The sequence below is a fragment of the Hydra vulgaris genome, chromosome 03, assembly GCF_038396675.1.
Source record: "Hydra vulgaris chromosome 03, alternate assembly HydraT2T_AEP".
Classification (NCBI taxonomy): domain Eukaryota; kingdom Metazoa; phylum Cnidaria; class Hydrozoa; order Anthoathecata; family Hydridae; genus Hydra; species Hydra vulgaris.
Window position 1 is genome coordinate 578,772 of NC_088922.1, and position 18,771 is coordinate 597,542.

Here is an 18,771-nt window from a genome sequence, read left to right on the forward strand (position 1 = left end):
ACTGAGCTATCAATGATATGCATTAAGGAGAAAAACAAACCTAGCTATAATCTCTTACAAGCTCTAAGTATGCTGAAAGGGTGCGCGTGTTAATTTTTTTGCTCTTAATTCAATTTTTGAAAATGAATTATTTTATGTAAATATATTGAAGTAAACAAATCATAGGTATAGAAATAATCAGTGTGGAATAGATAAGTATAAAAAAGTTAGGTTTGATAAAGACCCCTATTTTATGGGTCCGGAAAGTATAGAAAAGGTCAGTGTGGAAAAGACTTACAAAGACCCGTATTTTTATGGGTCAGATCAGCTAGTATAATAATATTTTTTACACCCAAAACAAAATTATTGAGAAAAAATTAATAAAATAAACTTAGATTCAATATAAAACTCATTTTAAAAAGTAGGATAAAAGCAACTAAATAAATATTCAAAAAGCAAAAGTTTGAACTTCACTAAAATTCTTCTAAAGCCCATTAAAAGTAAATTTTTCTTCAAAATAGCTTAGCCAGTTTTTTTGGCCCATACTGTTTATATATATAAATAAAATACATTGTATTTATGTATGTAATGTATGTAAATATATTGTTTTTAGGACTTCATGACGGTCAAATCTATGTGCAACATCCAAAAAATTTACCTCCAACCAGTTTACAAGTTACCTCTCTACCATATGTAAAACACTGGCGACCTTTCATTTCTTCGTCTTATTCTCGCACACCAGCATTAAATAATAATAAACAACTTGGGATAAGAAATTCTTTAGATTATCCATTTGGTAAGTTTCATAACAGCAATGGAATTTTGATAGTTATATGCTCTTTAATTTTAATTTTATTATTAAATTTTATTAATGGCTTCTTATTTCAGATAATGGATTTATACTCATTCTAAATCGCACAGCTACAGAGATTTCTTTAACTGATTCAAGTGGTCCTAATGAAAATCAGTGCTATAGTAATGCAAATATCTGTGAAAAAAACAAACCTAGTGTTACTGTTGAGGGAACAGCTATAGTCCCACTAAGTGTAAAAGATTACTGGTAAAATTTAATTAAAATCTTACAGATTTAGTTTATACAGTGAGAATCTATTCAAACTAAGTCATTTTTGCATTTTATTTAAAAAAAAAATTTTTTTAACTTAATAAATTATGAAAATAACTGAAATAAATATTTCTTTTATTTCTAATGGCTATCCCTTATTTATAATTTCTAAGTAAAAAAATGTGTTTATTTAGAGTAATTTAAAATATATAATTAAGAATAAAATAAGAAAATTTAGAATAAAAAAAGGTCTAATCATATTTGTAACATTTACAACAGTAGGAGCCATTTTGGTTTATTCATTTGTGGTTGTATTCCTGGTAAAGGAATAAAACCAAAATGAATAATATAAATACAAAACTGTTGAGAGAAGAATAAAATAAACTTAGATTTGAAAATATGAAACTCATTATTAATGTCAAGTAAACATTTAAATATTTGATATTTTTACTGAATGCGGGCTTGAACAAGCTTTAAAAAATAATTAAAAAAAAAAAATGAAGTTTAAAACTGCAAAGAATATATAGAAAAGAATATAGCAAATCATCTGAAAAAAATAACAAGAAATGCAATTTCACTAACATTAATTAGAAATCCAATTTATAAAATTTTCGTTGATAACTTATTAAAAACCATTTTTCACAAAAAGCAAAGAGAATGAATTTTGCAAGAAAATTATTTCAGTATCATTTTAAAAGAGAGTTCTTGGGTCTGATCCAAAATTCAGGTAGTGTACAAAAAGTTTTGCAAAATAGGGGTAAAGCTTTTTAATTGAGTTGCATGAGAGGAACAATTAAACATAATGGTACAAGTGCAATGTTATAGGGTTGCTAATTTGTATAACTATATTGTTCAAAATCCTTTGCCTAAAACTTTAATTAGGAAGCTATTTTGTGTTTCAAAAAAAAAAAATTCAGGAGTAAGAAAATGGCAAGCAGGATAAGAAATGGGTTATGTATATGGTTTTTTTGAGAGATCAGTACCAAAAGCTAATCTGAAATGATCTAAAGTAGAGGACTCAATTAGAGTGTCACTCATCAATATAGAAATATCAACAACACTGCGATAATTAAAAGTGAGTGTTGTTTGGGTTTCACCAACTGAAAATGGTGTCACAATAGAGAGATTGCGTTTAAGATTGGCTGTTTGTTTCAAGCAATCATTAAGTGATGACTTTTTGTAAATACTGGAGTTGTGTCATCAGAAAATTCACTTGATAGATAAGGTTATCTGGAAGATCATTGATATAGACAAGGAACAACACAGGACCAAAGATAAATTTTTATAGGTACCTCAGAAGTTACTGAAAACGGAGGTCCATTAACAATGACATTAATACTGTAATTGAAAAAGAACGACTTGCTTATTTTAAAACTTTCTCAGATACATCACATGAAGAGAGCTTATGGAGTAGATTAGCATGTAAGACTTTATTGAAAACCTTCAATGTCAAAAGCCAATAGTGGCAATAGTCATTGCCACTGTAGTTTCTATCTGATGCATGGTAAAATTTAATAAGTTGGCATTAGAATGAGAGGATCAAAATCCATTTGATTACATTCTTACAATCATATTGATTGTAAAATGGATGTTGCTAGGCTCAAGATAAGAAGAAGTTTATTAGTTGAAGATAAAGGAAGATGAGATATAAGAAGTTTATTAGTTGAAGATATATATAAAGATGAGATATCAAGGGTTTATTAGTTGAAGATATAAGAAGATAAGAAGTTAATTAGTTGAGGACTCAGAGTTCTTACTAATAATAGTAAGAAGTAGATAGGTATGAGGGAGATAGGTATGAGAAAGAGAGATAGAGGTGTCTGACTAATTCTTTTTTTATATATGAAACCACAAATGCCATTTTCCAGCAGACAGGAAATCAGGATTCAATTAAGAACTTGGTAAAAAGTGTAGAACATATCAGAGAGATTTTTGTAAAGTCTTTTTGCAAGACTGTGCTAGGAATGATGTTGATCCACAAGCTGTAGAAGTGTTTAATTGATAAATAACAGAAACTGGAGTGATTTGGGTGTCTAACAATGAGTTAGCTTATTTTTTTAGGATAACAATATAAGTACAATCCTTAAGTTCAAAAGATGTTTTAGAGTTCTTTGTTGTGGAAACCTATTACAAGCCAGTTTCAAAACCAGTAAACCAAGTATTAGTGCTTTACTCTCATTAGGAGATAACAGAATGAGTTGGGTAGCCACTACCATGGAGGTACAAATTGAAATCCATTTGTTGAGCTGGATGGGGTGCAAGACTAACCCCTAAAGTTATTCCTTCTTTAAGACTGTAGATGGATGCAATTATCATCTGTCTAAGATGAGTATTTAAAATTAAATCATCTCTTGCCTTTACTTAACTAAGCACTACTTGACAATGAGTATTTTTAACCATAGTTCACTTCTCATAGTCTTTTTTTCAACGCCTTTAAGTTATTAGCAATATGTTATGAGTACTTATGAATATTAATACCAGAGGTAAAGTGCTACATGGGCTTTGATATTGCTACTTAAACTGAATACTGTTCTGTACTTGAAATTTGCTACTAGTTCTAGATAACATAATCTACTTTAAACAGATTTTAACAAATTTTTTGTATACAGTTATAAATCCAGATGTTTTTTTTAATCTATTGTTGTTATTTTTATGTTAATTATAGTTTCTTAGAAGCGATCATCAATTTTTTTTTTTTTTTTAATTTTAGGAAAGAAATGCTTTTTTTTTCCTTGGTAATTGCTATTGGTATTAATATAGTGATGCGTGTTGTTAAGAAAAAATTTGAAAAGAGTAGTCCCTTGAAAAATATTGTGAGTAATATTTTTCTTTATTATATATTTGTTTGTAAATTTTTTGATTTGAACATAATGAACCTTTAAAAAATTTAAAATTTACACAACTTTTTTTATTGAATTCAATTTTTTGAATTGATAAAGTTTTTTGAATAAAATTGATAAAAAACTTAGTAAAAACCTATTATATAAACTATTCAGAAACAAGAGAGATTGATATATTGAGTATGAGACAGAAAGTAATAACATTTTTTGATTTGTTTTTGTTTCTTTTGTTTAAATCATCTTTATTGTTTTGAATTTATATATATATATATATATATATATATAAATATATGTATATATACATATATATATAAATGTATGTATATATATATATATATATCAGACGTGAACAGGAAAGTCGTGCAATCGCACTCTTTTCCTGACCACGCTCGCTAATATTTTTTTTGAAAGCTAATATTTTTTTTGAAAACATCTTCGCCACCAACAAGGCTGCAAGCAACCACAAATTAAAGTTGGAAGTTACTGGAAGAGAAAATATGAAGATTGTAGAGCTAGATAACGATTAATGGACGACTTAGAGGATTGGAAATTATATGAATCAGGAAAGTAAGATAAAGGAAGCGAATTCCATAGAACTGATGTTTGAGGAAAAAAACTAGGCGAATAAGTGTTTTTAGAGCACTTAGGAACAGTCACAGAAAAAGGATGAGACTTAATTAAATGACGAGTAACACGAGAATGAATTTTAGTAGATGGCACAAGAGACGCTAGCTCTTTAGAGCAGTACCCATTATAGTATTTGTAGAAAAGAGAAAACGAAGCAATATTACAGAATAAGAAGAAGAGTGCTGTCCATCAAGGACAACTTTTATACTATGATTGGAAAGGAAGGATTCAATAATCTTAAAGATGTTACTAGATACACCATAAGTAGAAAGCTTATGGAGAAGACCAGCATGCCAAACTTTATCAAAAGCTTTATAAATGTCAAGAGCCTTAACCTCTCCACCTTTATCTAATGCACAATAAAATCTATCGGTTATTACTGTTAGCAAATCAGCTGTAGAACAAGAAGATCGATATCCATATTGATGATCAGAAAGTAAGTTATTAGATTCAAGATGAGAAGTTAAGTGTTTGTTAATTAAAGATTCAAAAACCTTGCTTGTGATAGGAAGAAGACTAATGGGACGGTAGTTAGACAAATCAGATCGCTCTCCAGAACTTTTGAAAATAGGGATAACAGATGCCCCTTTCCAGCAAGCTGGAAAACAAGACTCTGATAAGCACTTGTGGAATAGTTTTGAGAGTATAGACAACAGCTCCGAAGAACACTTCTGCAAGACAATAACAGGTATGTTGTCCGGGCCACAAGCTGTAGAAGAGTCAAGGCAGGAAATCACTTTAGATACAGAAGCTGGAGTGATACGAATGTCAAGCAATGAATGAACCTGTTTGTTGGCAATATCAGGTAGAACGCAACTAGTCGAATCAAGAGATGGTATTGATGAAAAGTATTTAGCAACCAATTCAGGATTGTCTTTAGGTGAGGTGACAAAGTCTGAACCATACAAGAGAGGTGGGATTGCAGATTTGCCCTTATTATTAATACTATTAAAGATTCTCAAGAAGTTATGAGAGCTTAATTTTTGAGGTGAGATACAAGATTTCATGATCTGAGAATAGCGGGCTTTGGCGTTAGACAAAACCTTTTTACAATGGTTTCTAACAGTAATAAACAGACGTCTGTTTTCTGGAGAATTGTTTTACTGATAGATATGTAAGTAACGGTTTCGATTGGCAATCGCAGCAGCACAGTGTGAGGAAAACCATGGAGGAGAGTGAGGCTTGACCTGGAATCATCAAGAGGGAACAAAAGATTTCATGCTAGCCTGAATTCATGAGGTTATGTAAGAAGCATATTTGTTGACAGGAAGACGAAAGATTTCTACCCAAGGGCCATCACGAAGAAAATCGCGGAAAGAATCCGAGTTACCTTTAAGGTAGTTTTAAGAGGTACAATAATAGGAGGATTCAGGTGATGAAGAAGAATGAGATATTAGTTTTAGAGAGATCAAACAGTGATCAGAAGCACCTAAGGGTAAATGTGGAGAAACTGAATGCCTGCAGAGTCACTGACGCTAGAGCCAAGCCATTCAGTGTGATGAGCATTAAAGTCACCGATAACAACTATGTCAGCTGATGGATAAAGAGAGAGGGCTTGGTTAATTTGATCAGAAATAACAACAAAAAGAGTGCAGTCTTGAGATGAAGGAGAGCGATATAGAACAAAGATATAGAACAAAGAGAAAGGCAATAGAGTGAAGTAGTGCTAAATGTAAGCCCATAAAAGAATAGTCTGTGGATCAAAACCTAGTTTCACGACAAATGAGTGAGTTCTTATAAATGTAACTGCCCGGGTCAAGCATGTAACTATTGGAGTCTTTACTATTTAAAGGAAGATAACCATCAAACCATCAACACCAAGATCGCAAGATGAGACAGCTGAACTCAAATTAGTCTCACAAAGAGCAAGTAGGTCTGGTGAACTTTGCATGAAGTAAGGCTCAACAGAAGAAAAGTTACTTCGAAGACCACGAATATTAGTGAATGATAGGTTTAGAGAACTTGGTAATGACAATGGTTTTGTGAGTTTTATAGTTTTTGGTACTTTATTTATTTTTAAATTTGTTAAAGAACTTGACTCAAAGCATAGATAGTACTCAGAACACTGTTTAATACCCCAAGCAATTGTCTCATTACTATTAATAAACCCTAAGCTGTAACAAAGGGCTCCAAATGTGGCCTTGGCACTGCACATTGAAAATACAAACAGGGACACCATTCATACGCAACATGGCGCTGTTAATATTTTGATATTTTTCAGCTGTTGATGGAATCAGCCTCTCTGAGAGCTACCACAGAGTTCGGGAAACCTGACTACCAGCCGGCCTCAGAACCATAAAACTTTTAGAGCTGTACCCTCATCTGGAGATAATATAATGAGTTGCCTAGTCATAAAAACAAAGACACAAGCAAAATCCATGAGTCAAGAAGATCCAGCATTTAACATCCTAAATTGGAAACAATGTATTAAAGATACATCTGCAATAGCCTAATAGATGAAGAAGGGGTGCTAGGCTGGTCAACAGTTAGAATCTGTTTACCCCTTAAGTCTCTGCCTAGGAGGCCTTATACAAGACAGTAGCCGGATGCATTTAACATCTGCCCAAGATGAGTATTTTTATCGAGACACCATCTCTAGCCTTTACCCAACCAAGAGCCCCAGAGGAGCTCTTGGTTGAGTTAAGAGGTAGGGGGTGTTTTAAGTGGGAATTGACATCTCCTAGCCTTTGCCTACAAGGCAGTTGGCATCTCCTAGCCTTTATATATATATATATATATATATGTATGTATATACATACACACATATATATATATACATACACACATATATACATTTGTATATATACATACATACATACATACATACACACTTACATATATATATATATATTTATATATATATATATATATATATATATATATGTATATATATATATATATGTATATATATATATATATATGTATTTATATATATGTATATATATATATGTATATATATATATATACACACACATATAATATATATATTATACACATATATTATATATACACATATTACATTGGGCTCTATATATATATATATATATACATATATATATATATATATATATATATATATATATATATATATATATATATTATATATATAAAAAAAATTGAATCTTCAAACAGCAATCTATAAATATAACATAAATTTGAAGAAACAAAGCAATTATAAAACCCCTTAAGTCAGCTAAACAACTTATTTGAAAATGCGCTGAAAAACCTGGTAAAGGGAAGAAATTTATAAACAAGCTAAGCTATAAAAATCGAAAGAAATCTTCAAAAGAAATTAAAAAAAATATAAATACTTAACTAATCTAACTGGAAGAAAACTAAAACTCTATTAGAATGTTATTTTTAATCATGTTTACATTTATGTTAAGGTTGAATAACTTTAAAACTTCAATCTTTTCCAATGTTTTTTACATCTACTATTTAAAAGCAAAATTAGTACAAATTATAGGCCTAAACTAAACAAATTGTAAAGCGATAAAATTTTAAGTATTTTAATTTACATAATTAAGACTTATCAAAGATGATATTTAATTGCGTTCAAACATAGTAATAAAATACACAAACTTTTAAATAAAATATAATTTTTTAATAATATTTTTCGTTAATTAATGTATAATGTTTTTTATTAATTACAAAAATCTAAAAAGTTGTGGTTAAGTTATTGCAAAAAAGAAATTAATGCGTGGTCAGGAATAGAGTGTGATCGCACGCCTTTCCTGTCCATGTCTGATATATATATATATATATATATATATATATATATATATATATATATATATATATATATATATATATATATATATATATATATATATATATATATATATATATATATATATATTAGGGTGGTTCAAAAATAGGTCATGTCAAAAATTTGAAAAGAGCCCTTGCTTATGATCTGCCTTGACCCCAAAATAGTACTTAAAATTTTTTACGAAAAATTTTTTTGATCATCGGAAAGGTCCCCACAAAGGGCAAAAGAGTCAATTTTCGCCCTGTTTTAAGAAAAACTTTACCCCATTTGTGGGACCCTTAAATTTTAACCAATTTTAAAAAAAAATTATCCAATAACATGGTAATGAGTTATGCAACTTAAGTTTAAGGGGCTCTTTTCATAAATATTTTTTTAAGCAACTTTCAGAAGAATGATAAAACATTGAAAATCATCAAAACAAAAAATGTTTTTTTTAAAAAAAAAATAAGTATTTGTTTGAATACAATAAAAAAAAACTTTACGAATACAAAACAAAAACCAAACATTTACAAGTGTTTCAAAAATAAAATGGATCAAAAATTAGATATTAAATAATACTATTGAGTGCAGCTTTGGCATGATCCAACTTTTTTCTACCATTTCGATTACGCTTGTACACATGAGTAAAAAGAAACGTATCTTGCCTTTTCTCTTCTGAATGTGCTTTATTAACAAGTTGTTGAACTAATTTGACTGTTCTTTCTGAACAATCATTCACAACATCAAGATTCATGATGGCTGTTTCAAATTCTTGATAGAAATCATTTAAAATCCAATACTCTGCAGGAAGCTTCATCCATTGAACCTCAGCTTTTCCATGACCAACCATGTCAAATATAAGCCAGGACTTCTCTGTAACTAGTGGAACTAAACTGGGAGGCTCATCCTGTGAAAAGTTTAAGTTCTTCAGAATGTCTTTATCCAACACCTGTCTTTCTAAGGAATACTCCTCTATAGAGGGTTGTTTTAGACCAAATAGTCTCTTAGCCATGTTGCTACGTTCTTTACATTTCTGATCTGCTGATCTGCAATTGCTATAATGACTAAATATGGATAATATATGACTATAATAGCTTTTCATCTGCCAGTATCTTTTCATATCCTAATAGTTAAGGGTTAGATTTTTCAATGTTTAATTTAAAAATAAATAATATACCTACTTTTTGTATTTATTTAAAATTATATCTTTATTTTAAAACAATTATTCAGACCGTGTACCTGCGTTGGAGCAGTTGAACTTAGCTCCGCTCTAAGAAACCCTTCAGTGTAAAAAATGGAAAGAAACTTTGTCATTTCAGTGATTTCATCCTTGCTCTCTTCATTGATTTCAGGGATTTTTTCCATAAGTAGAAACAGTTTTAGGTAAAATAAACTTTTACCCATGAATCTGGCATGATGAACAGCTCCAGGGTTGTGAAGTTTAAACCTGTCAGTGTGTGACAGTACCATCAATGTAAGTTCAGCCAATTCTTGATAATCTTTACGAAACTTTCCATCCTAAACAAATTTTTTTTCCTAAGTTATAATAACTTAAATTACTTACTACAAATTTGTACAACTGGAAAATTACATGTGAAGTACTACTTAACTATACTATTTTTTGGAAATAAGAAGAGATAATTAGATTTTAAATTAATTTATAAAGCTATTATTACTCACCTTCTTAAAAACTTTAGTGCTAATTATATATCTGCGAAATTGAATAGCACTCAGCCTTTGTTCATTAATCCAGGAATCAACAGGAGTTGATAATCTTTTTAAATCTTGATTTTCAGTATCAAGATCATTCCAATGGTTCTTCAGAAGTTTAAATAATTTATTTTCTGGTCCTAAAGTATGACTACTTGAATAAAGCTCCCAAAAATGGGTAACATGACGCTCAAAAATATGGCGTCGACATGCAGTTAATAACATAAGGCGCTGTAAGTGCACAATGATTCTGCCACAAGCTCCTTTTGCTTTACCTGTGTTGGCGCTAGTGGTATCAAAGCAATGACACTGAACTTTATCCTCTAATCCAAAGTTAGAAATAAGTTCTTCTATAGCTTCTTTTTGGTGTTCTCCAGAACCTGAGTCGATTACTGGAATTCCAAGTAACTCGGTTTGTCCTTTAATCCTAGCAAGAACAGCTAACCTATCTTTTGAAAACTGTTTTCCTTCAGTAAGTTCTTTCACAATTTTTCCATCAAAATGAATTGTTATCAGAGAATTTGAAGATTTAGAAATGCTTTTTATATGGTCTCTGATTTCATTTGCACCCATTACCACAGCATTCTCTGCTGCTCTGTATGATGAAGATTTAGATCATACAAACTCAGACATGCATCCTCCAGAATTGACAATAATACTGCTAAGAATTGCTGTATGTTGATGTGGAGTTAAACCCTCTCCAACTGCTGTGTGAGCAGTACGGTGCAAGATATCCTTTGGTAGGTTGACAGAATTTGTAGGATCAATATATGACTCAATTTCAAATTCACTATCACTTGAATTGCTTTTGTTGGTATTAAAAGAACTTAATGAATTTTCAGAATCAGTATCTGATACATTGTTTAATTTATTATATCTACATTTAGATTTATACTTTCTTTTTAATGAATATTGAAATCTCTTATCCAATCCCCCTAACTTTTCTTTCCTCTAATTGGTCTTTAAGAAAAGCTATGTCTTCCTCTTTGTCATTTTGGTTTCTCAACCTATCTTTTCTTATTTTTTCAATCATATTTAGTGGGTTTTCTCCGATCCAAAAAACCTTTTTCATATTTTCTTTAAAGTTCTTTCTTTTTTTAACTTCAGCAGCGTTGTTTCTTTTGCTTAGGCTTTTCAGCTTCATCCAGTCTTGCACCATTTTTGTGACCTTGATCCTATAAAATGAAATTATTATTATTAAATGCTTATAAAAACTTAAAAATATATTTTAGTTTTTTGATAAGGTTATACAGTTTGATCTATCATTACCTTAGCTTCTGAGTTGTAATTACTTCAAATCCACCACGTGTCCATGGAACTACAAGTTTAGATATTATGCAGCAATGTAACTGACTGGTAGGACAATTTGGTGAGAATGATCCACTTTTGTTTGGACATCCTACAATAAAACTCAGTTTAACTTCAGGTTTAGATTTTCTCAGAAAGTTGTAGTATTGAAGAATTTCTTGTGTAGTTGCAAATTTGTTGTTAGGAATAGTACAATTTCTTTTTCCCACTAAAAAAGTATCATCAACTCTTTCAATTTTCTTTTTGGGTGGCATCATATAAATTATTAATATTTTATGTTAGTTTAAATTTAAATGTTACATATAAGTATGTTAGATGAAATAATAAGATTATATTTTAATTTTGAAAATGAAATATTTATTTTTTATTTGATTTAAAATCTTTTTTATTCTTTATTCAAAACAAAAATTGTTCAGCAAAAAAAGTTATGCTTTTAAATATTAAATTATACAAAAAAATTGAAATGTAAGATATTTTGAAAATACCCACTAAAAACCCGCTTTTTGCTGAAAAAATGAAATTCTTTGAATGTTTATTTTTGAAAAGAGCCATGTTATTAAATAGTTTTTTTTTTTAATGGTTGAAGTTTAAGGGTCCCACAAGCGGGGTAAAGTTTTCATTAAAACGGGGCAAAAATTGACCCTTTTGCCCTTTGTGGGAACCTTTCCAATGATCAAAAAAAATTTTGTAAAAAATTTCAACTACTATTTTGGGGTCAAGGCAGATCATAAGCAAGGGCTCTTTTCAAATTTTTGACATGATCTATTTTTGAACCACCCTAATATATATATATATATATACACACTGTCCTCCAAAACATTAGCAACCAAATTAAAAAAAAAAAATTTTCTGCTTTGAATGCTAATTACAGCAATTTTATTTTTTTTACTTACACTTTGAATACAAAAAATGCTTAATAATACATATAAGAAAAAAGATTTGTACATAATAAGACTACTTGAAAATGAATAAACTTGTTTTTTTGTTTTTATTGGTATTTTAACGCAAAAATGTCCTCCAAAACATTAGCAACTTTTTATAATTACTCACAAAAACTCACGAAATATCAGCAGCACAAGTTTGGAAATAGTGCCCAAGGGAAATGTTGTGTTATGCCCAAGGGAATTGTTGTGTTGTAATTATTAGTACTTAACCAATGAGAATCAACTAATAGTTAATTTTTGTCCAGAGATGAATATGTATGTTGCAATTATTATAATATTAATTTAAGATTGCGTATATATACTGTTTTGGATTATAGTGGCAGGAAACGAGTATAATTTAGCTTTTCGAGAACGTATTGTAAAAGATTACAAGAAAGGAGTCAAACAAAAAGAAATCGCAACGAAATACTCCATTAACAAGTCAATTGTATGTTGAATAATCAAACGATTTAATAAAGGTAGTCCTTTAGAAACAGAACATAAGGGTGGAAGACCACTCAAAACATGTTGTTTCACCGATCAAAAAATTATTTGTCATGTTTAAAAAAAGCCTTTTGACAGCGCTAATGATACTATTAAAAAACTGAAATGTCTCATGTCTCAAAATACAGTTTGTAGACGGTTACAACTTTTAGGACTTTTAAGCTTTAGAGCTGCAAAAAAACCTTTCATTTCTCAGAAGAATAGAAAAGCTAGAATTGAGTTTGTAAATTCTCATAGAGACTGGACTATAAATGATTGGAATAGAGTACTCTAGAGCGATGAATCAAAGTACAATTTGAAAGGTCCTGATGGAAATTTAAAGGTACGTAGACCTAAAGGTAAACACTTAGATCCTAAATACACAAGAGGAACAACCAAGCATGGTGGTAGAAAAAGTGCAATGGTATGGGGTTGCTTTTCTGGTTTTATTGGAGTTGGACCTATTTATCAAATAAATGGCATTATGGATCAGTATGTTTATCGTGATATTCTCATGAAAAAAGTGGTTCCTCTTACTGATAATAATATGCCTCTTTTATGGATATTTCAACAAGACAATGACCCCAAACACACCTCTAAACTCGTTAAAAAATAGTTTGGAACAAATCAAAATAAAGTAATGAAATGGCCAGCTCAATCACCTGATCTCAACCCAATTGAAAATTTATGGTACCAGGTTGAACTCTCCCTAAAACACAAAGGACCCTTCAAAAATGCTGATGAGCTATATAAAGCTATTGAAACCACGTGGAATGAGATTACACAAGAAAAAATTAATAAACTTGTAAAGTCTATGCCAAGAAGATGTTCCTTGATCTTAAAAAGTAAAGGATATGCCATTAACTATTGATATTAACATTTTTTAGGTAGTTTTAAAAAAGTTGCTAATGTTTTGGAGGACCACAATTTTACGTTAAAATACCAATAGAAACAGAAATTCACATTTATTTTTTTTCTTATATGTAATGTAAATCTTTTTTCTTATATGTAACATTAACCATTTTTTTTCATTTAAAGCGTAATTAAAAAAACAAAATTGCTGTAATAAGTAATCAAAAGGGAAAATTTTTTTTATTTTATTTGGTTGCTAATGTTTTGGAGGACAGTGTGTGTATATATATGTATATATGTGTGTATATATATGTGTATATATGTGTGTGTGTGTATATATATATATATATATATATATATATATATATATATATATATACACACATATATATATGTGTGTATATATATATATTAGGGTGGGTCAAAAAGTATAAAGTTTTAGCTGCACAAATCAAACATACTAAAAAAGGTGTTCCTCCATTTCCTGAATAAGATAGTATAAAAATTTTTGAATAAGAAATATTTTTAGTGGTCCCAACTGACCCTTGAATATTTAATGGGCCCCTAATATTATCTTACAAAAATGGTTTCAAAAGTATGTCAACCTGGTACTTAAAAAAAGCGAAATTTTATGAAATTTTCAAAAATGGTTGTTATTTTTTATAAAATTCTTATTTAAAAAATTTTTTTTAAAAAAACCTTGAAAAACTTACCTTTTTTTAAAATTGTTAAAAAAAATCTTTTTTATGCAATAAAATCTAAAATAGTTATTTTTATAAAAAATAACAACTATTTTTGAAAATTTCATAAAATTTCGCTTTTTTTAAGTACCAGGTTGACATACTTGTGAAACAATTTTTGTAAGATAATATTAGGGGTTCATTAAATATTCAAGGGTCAGTTGGGACCACTAAAAATATTTCTTATTCAAAAATTCTTATACTATCTTATTCAGGAAATGGAGGAGCACCTGTTTTAGTATGTTTGATTTGTGCAGCTAAAACTTTATACTTTTTGACCCACCCTAATATATATATATATATATATATATATATATATATATATATATATATATATATATATATATATATATATTCAGGCCTTGTTACGAGATTTTGCTGCGTAGCGAAAACGCGTAGCGCATTTCTAAGTAACTCAACTCAGCAAATATATTTTGCATCGTTAGAAGTTATATTGCGTCACTAGCGTCTTTTCAAGTACCGCATTGTAATTAAAGTTATTTTATTAACGCGTTTATAATCATACAAACAGTTTGTTTTTTTCTCACTATAACAAAAGTTACAAATAAAATCTAAGTTCTTATTAAAAAAATCATTTTTATTATTTTTTTCAAATATGAACTAAATTTTATTTTGAAAAAAATATTTTTTTCATGAAACGTAAAATATTTGTTTATTTTCTTATGATTTTGTATTTGGTTTTTGGTTATTTTATTAACTGTTAATACATTTTTTCTTATTTAATTTGTGAACTCTTTTTAATAATGTTTTTAAACAATAAAGTTTTTTTTTGTTATTTATCCAGTTACCGATAACATGTTCGTGATCATAATTTATTTTCATAAATTAAATGAACGTCATTAAAACTTTACGTTATAGAATTAACAATAAACAAAATATCTTATTAATAAAATATTTACATCAAAATAAATCGTGCATTTTTTAAACTTATTATGACTAAAAATAATTTTTATATTTAAAAGGAATTTATATATTTAATTCCTTAAGATAAAACTTAAAGCACTTTTTTTTTTTAACTAATTTTTAATAACAAAAAAAAATTATGAAACAAACTGTTTCTTTAACAAAAAAATCTATTATTTTACAATTGCGGTTAAACTTACGACTTTATTTCTTCTGAATAAACGTCACGTTAACGGTAATCAAAAGATAATTTAAATATTCTAAAAGATATAAGTTTTTGCGTAGCGCAAAACTGCTGAACGCGTAGGCAAATCGCCTTTTCGCAAGCAAAATGCGAGCTGCGTAGCGCTTCTTAACAAGGCCTGTATATTAGTTTTGTTTGTTTATCTTTATTTTTTAACTCTTTTTTTTTTGCTGTTTTATCTAATGATTTTTAAAATTGTATTTAAAAAAGTTGTGCATGGATGTATCTAATTGGAGAAATTTGTAATTAGTATTCTTTGGCAGTGAAGTTTTGTGTTTGACATTTTTTTTCCTGAGGTTTCTGGGTGGTTATATAAATTTCTTGTTATATAAACTTTTTTATGTGGACAAAAGTTTTTGTAATCTTCATTTGTAAACTTCAAATCATGATGAACAAAACATTCGATGAACATGGTGAACAAAACATTTAACAAATATGATGAAAAAAGCATTTAGATCATTTACAACTTAGATATGTTTTATTTTGATTATTGTGAGCGAAACTTTTTAATTCTAGGTTGTTGAAAATAATTCAACACCCACAGCCCCTGATCCACAGCCTCATGGAAGTAGTGACTTTTCCTCTAGGTAAGAATGTAAATTTATTGTTTGTTTATTTATTTTTGATTTAATTGAAAGATTTTGAGATTATTATTTAATATCTTATTGGTTTAGTAGTAGTATTTCAAAATAGGATTTGAAAATATTTGGTATACATTATAGCTAATAAATAACACACATTGTATTCAGAATACAATAAATGTTCAAAAGCTTTCAGTTTTTTTAAATTACAAAAATTTTAAGTAACAATAAAAACAGTTTTGAAGCAAATAGATTTTTATAATAAATTTAAAATTTCTAATTTTGCCAAAATGTTTCAGTGTTCGCAAGAAAATGAACATGTTCTTTCAAAGATCAACAAAAAAAAAATTGAAATTATAAAATCAAAATTAATTAAACATTAACATTTTTAAAAGCATTGTTTAATTGATGTTATCTATAAAATAATACTTATGTATAAATGTAGACATCTTGTTTAAAAGTGTCAACATTAGGTTAAAAATTTATTATGATTATCATTGTTGTTATTACTATTTTTATTTAAAGGTTTTGAACTATTTTAAATTGAGTTTTTTTTTTATAATTTAAAAAATTAAAATCAAATTCTAAAATTGTTTTTCTTTTATACTTTATTCAAATACTTTGTAATACAATTCCTCAATTCTATGTATCATATATTATTCAAACTTCTTAAATCCAATGTAAATATTTCTACTTGAATGAATATTGGAATAAATTCAACTACTGGAATCCAAGGAAATTACTTTTTTTGACTTTCAAACTTATGTTGTTTGAGGTAAAAGTAAAATTAAAAATGGTAAAAAAGATAAAATTTAAAAAAATTGATAAAAGCATAGAATGCAATTTAAGTAAATTTAAGTTTTTTTTTCATCATAGTTTTTATTTTTGCATTGAAACTTTAATTTAATTCACAGAACATTTATGCAAAGCAGTATTCCCATGAGTAACTTGTTCTCTATAAATATTTATTAATTTAAAAAGTAAAATATCAAGGTAGTTTAGATTTGTGAAAAGGTTTATGCAAAGACTTTTAAACTATTTATTGAAAACACTTTTGGGAAGATAGACTTAGTAAACCAATAAGTATGAATGTTTTTTAGTTATCTTCAAAAAAAAGTTATTGTGAAAAACAGCTTTTGAACAATTAAATTAGTACGTTGTTTTTTTTCCCGTATACTTTTTATAGATTTGTTTGATATTATATTTAGATTTATTTGTTAAAAGTAAATTCTACTATCACATGGTTTCCCCCACCCAACCCCCTTACCCCTTCCTTTAATGTTTCTGTCACCTGCCCACTCAAAAAATAATATAAGTTCAATTATTTGATCTGTTGTCCTCATAGATATAAAAACTGGGTATGGCATGGGCATATATATAGGCAGATATTACTGGACACGGCATAGGCATACCGATCTTCCGTTGAAAAAGTGACTTAGAGTGAGGCAAAAAGTTAAGATATAAATTCGTTAATATTTAAATGTTTAATTACTGACATCCAAAATTTATTATGTTAGCTTATATTTTAGGGGTGTTCAAAAGTTAGATCATGGAAAAATTTCCACTAACAAATAGGCAATTTTTTTGCGAACTATAATAAAGAATGAAAAACTGTTGTTTTTTTTTAATTATTATTTAATTATTTTTTTACCTCGCTCTCGCCCAAGTCTTCAAAACGGTATATTATGCAATTTATGAAGAAAAAAATTTTCTATAAATTGCATAATAGGAAAATAGGGTTTCTAACAGCTGTTAACAGAAACCGTAAAACAGCTGTTTTTTAGCCAAAATTGGAAAACAGGAAACAGCTGTTTTTTTATTTTTTTCCTGTTTTTGATTTTTATCTTAATATTTTTTTCTAACCGAAAATTAAAAAAAAAAATTAAAAAAATTAAAAAGAACAATTTGATTTTTGAATGATTTCTGGATTTTTTAATATCTATGAATTAAACTTAAAAATATTTTTTTTGTGAAGCGAGTGTAATGATTGTTACAAAACCAAGTATTAGAAATGACTATCCCTATGGATAATCATTTTTAATACTTGTTTAGAATAATCATTAAAGATTGCAACACAAGCAGTTCCCTTTAGAGAGTTATATGAAAAACTCCATAAAGAAGAGATTATATGAAAAAATCTATAGATTGCAAAACTATTCCCTTAAGAGATTCATTCCGCACAAGGAATTCTTGCATGAATGAAATAAAAGGCGTATCGCTAAATTCAACAGAGTAGGAATAATGATACAAAAAACTACACATAGTTTCAACATAATATAGTTACTTGTAATAGTTTAATATAATATAGAAATAAATGTTAAACAAAACATAATACTGATTCTCTTTCCTATAAATAAGAATACAAAACATAACAGTGAGGTTGAGTTGTTGATATTATTGGCTTAACTAATTGAATTTGTGATTAATTATTCCAATATTTTGCTAGAAAGTAGATATTATTCTTATTATGAAGAATATTTATTATATATGAATATATAATGTACACATTAATTCAATAAAGATGTCATCTGTTTGGGAGTTTGCAACAAAACGAAAAAATCCTGTGACTAAGGATATAGAAAGTTTGCAATCGCTGCAATTTGTCATTAAGTGCTCTGGAGTATCTATCACAAGCTTAAAGGCTCACTTAAAATCGAAGCATGGAATTGATTGGTCTCAAACTGAAAAAATTTTTCCTGAACAAATTGTAGCAGAAAAGAAACCTAAATTCGCATCTTTGGTTTGT

At 28.3% G+C, this 18,771-nt stretch overlaps 2 protein-coding genes across 2 annotated transcripts in view; one reads left to right on the plus strand and one right to left on the minus strand.

The window, feature by feature from the left end:
* Positions 1-18,771, plus strand: part of LOC101239642 (eukaryotic translation initiation factor 2-alpha kinase 3) — an 83,045-nt gene that overhangs the window by 48,224 nt on the left and 16,050 nt on the right. The window contains exons 7-10 of the mRNA XM_065792014.1: positions 593-775; positions 868-1,039; positions 3,753-3,855; positions 15,961-16,031. Of these exons, the coding sequence (XP_065648086.1) occupies positions 593-775; positions 868-1,039; positions 3,753-3,855; positions 15,961-16,031 (529 nt within the window). The remainder of the gene's footprint in view (positions 1-592; positions 776-867; positions 1,040-3,752; positions 3,856-15,960; positions 16,032-18,771) is intronic.
* On the minus strand, positions 10,256-11,544 carry LOC136077856 (uncharacterized). Its single transcript, XM_065792012.1, has 2 exons — positions 11,240-11,544; positions 10,256-11,145 (listed from the first exon to the last, which is right to left on the minus strand). Exons 1-2 carry the CDS (start codon positions 11,533-11,535, stop codon positions 10,893-10,895), a joined length of 549 nt encoding a protein of 182 aa, XP_065648084.1. The 5' UTR covers positions 11,536-11,544; the 3' UTR covers positions 10,256-10,892.

Coding starts and splice junctions, on each gene's coding strand:
- LOC136077856 (XM_065792012.1), bottom strand. CDS start 11,535: ATGATGCCACCCAAAAAGAAAATTGAAAGAGTTGATGATACTTTTTTA. Junction 11,146..11,239: donor ATTACAACTCAGAAGCTAAG/GTAATGATAGAT, acceptor TTCATTTTATAG/GATCAAGGTCACAAAAATGG.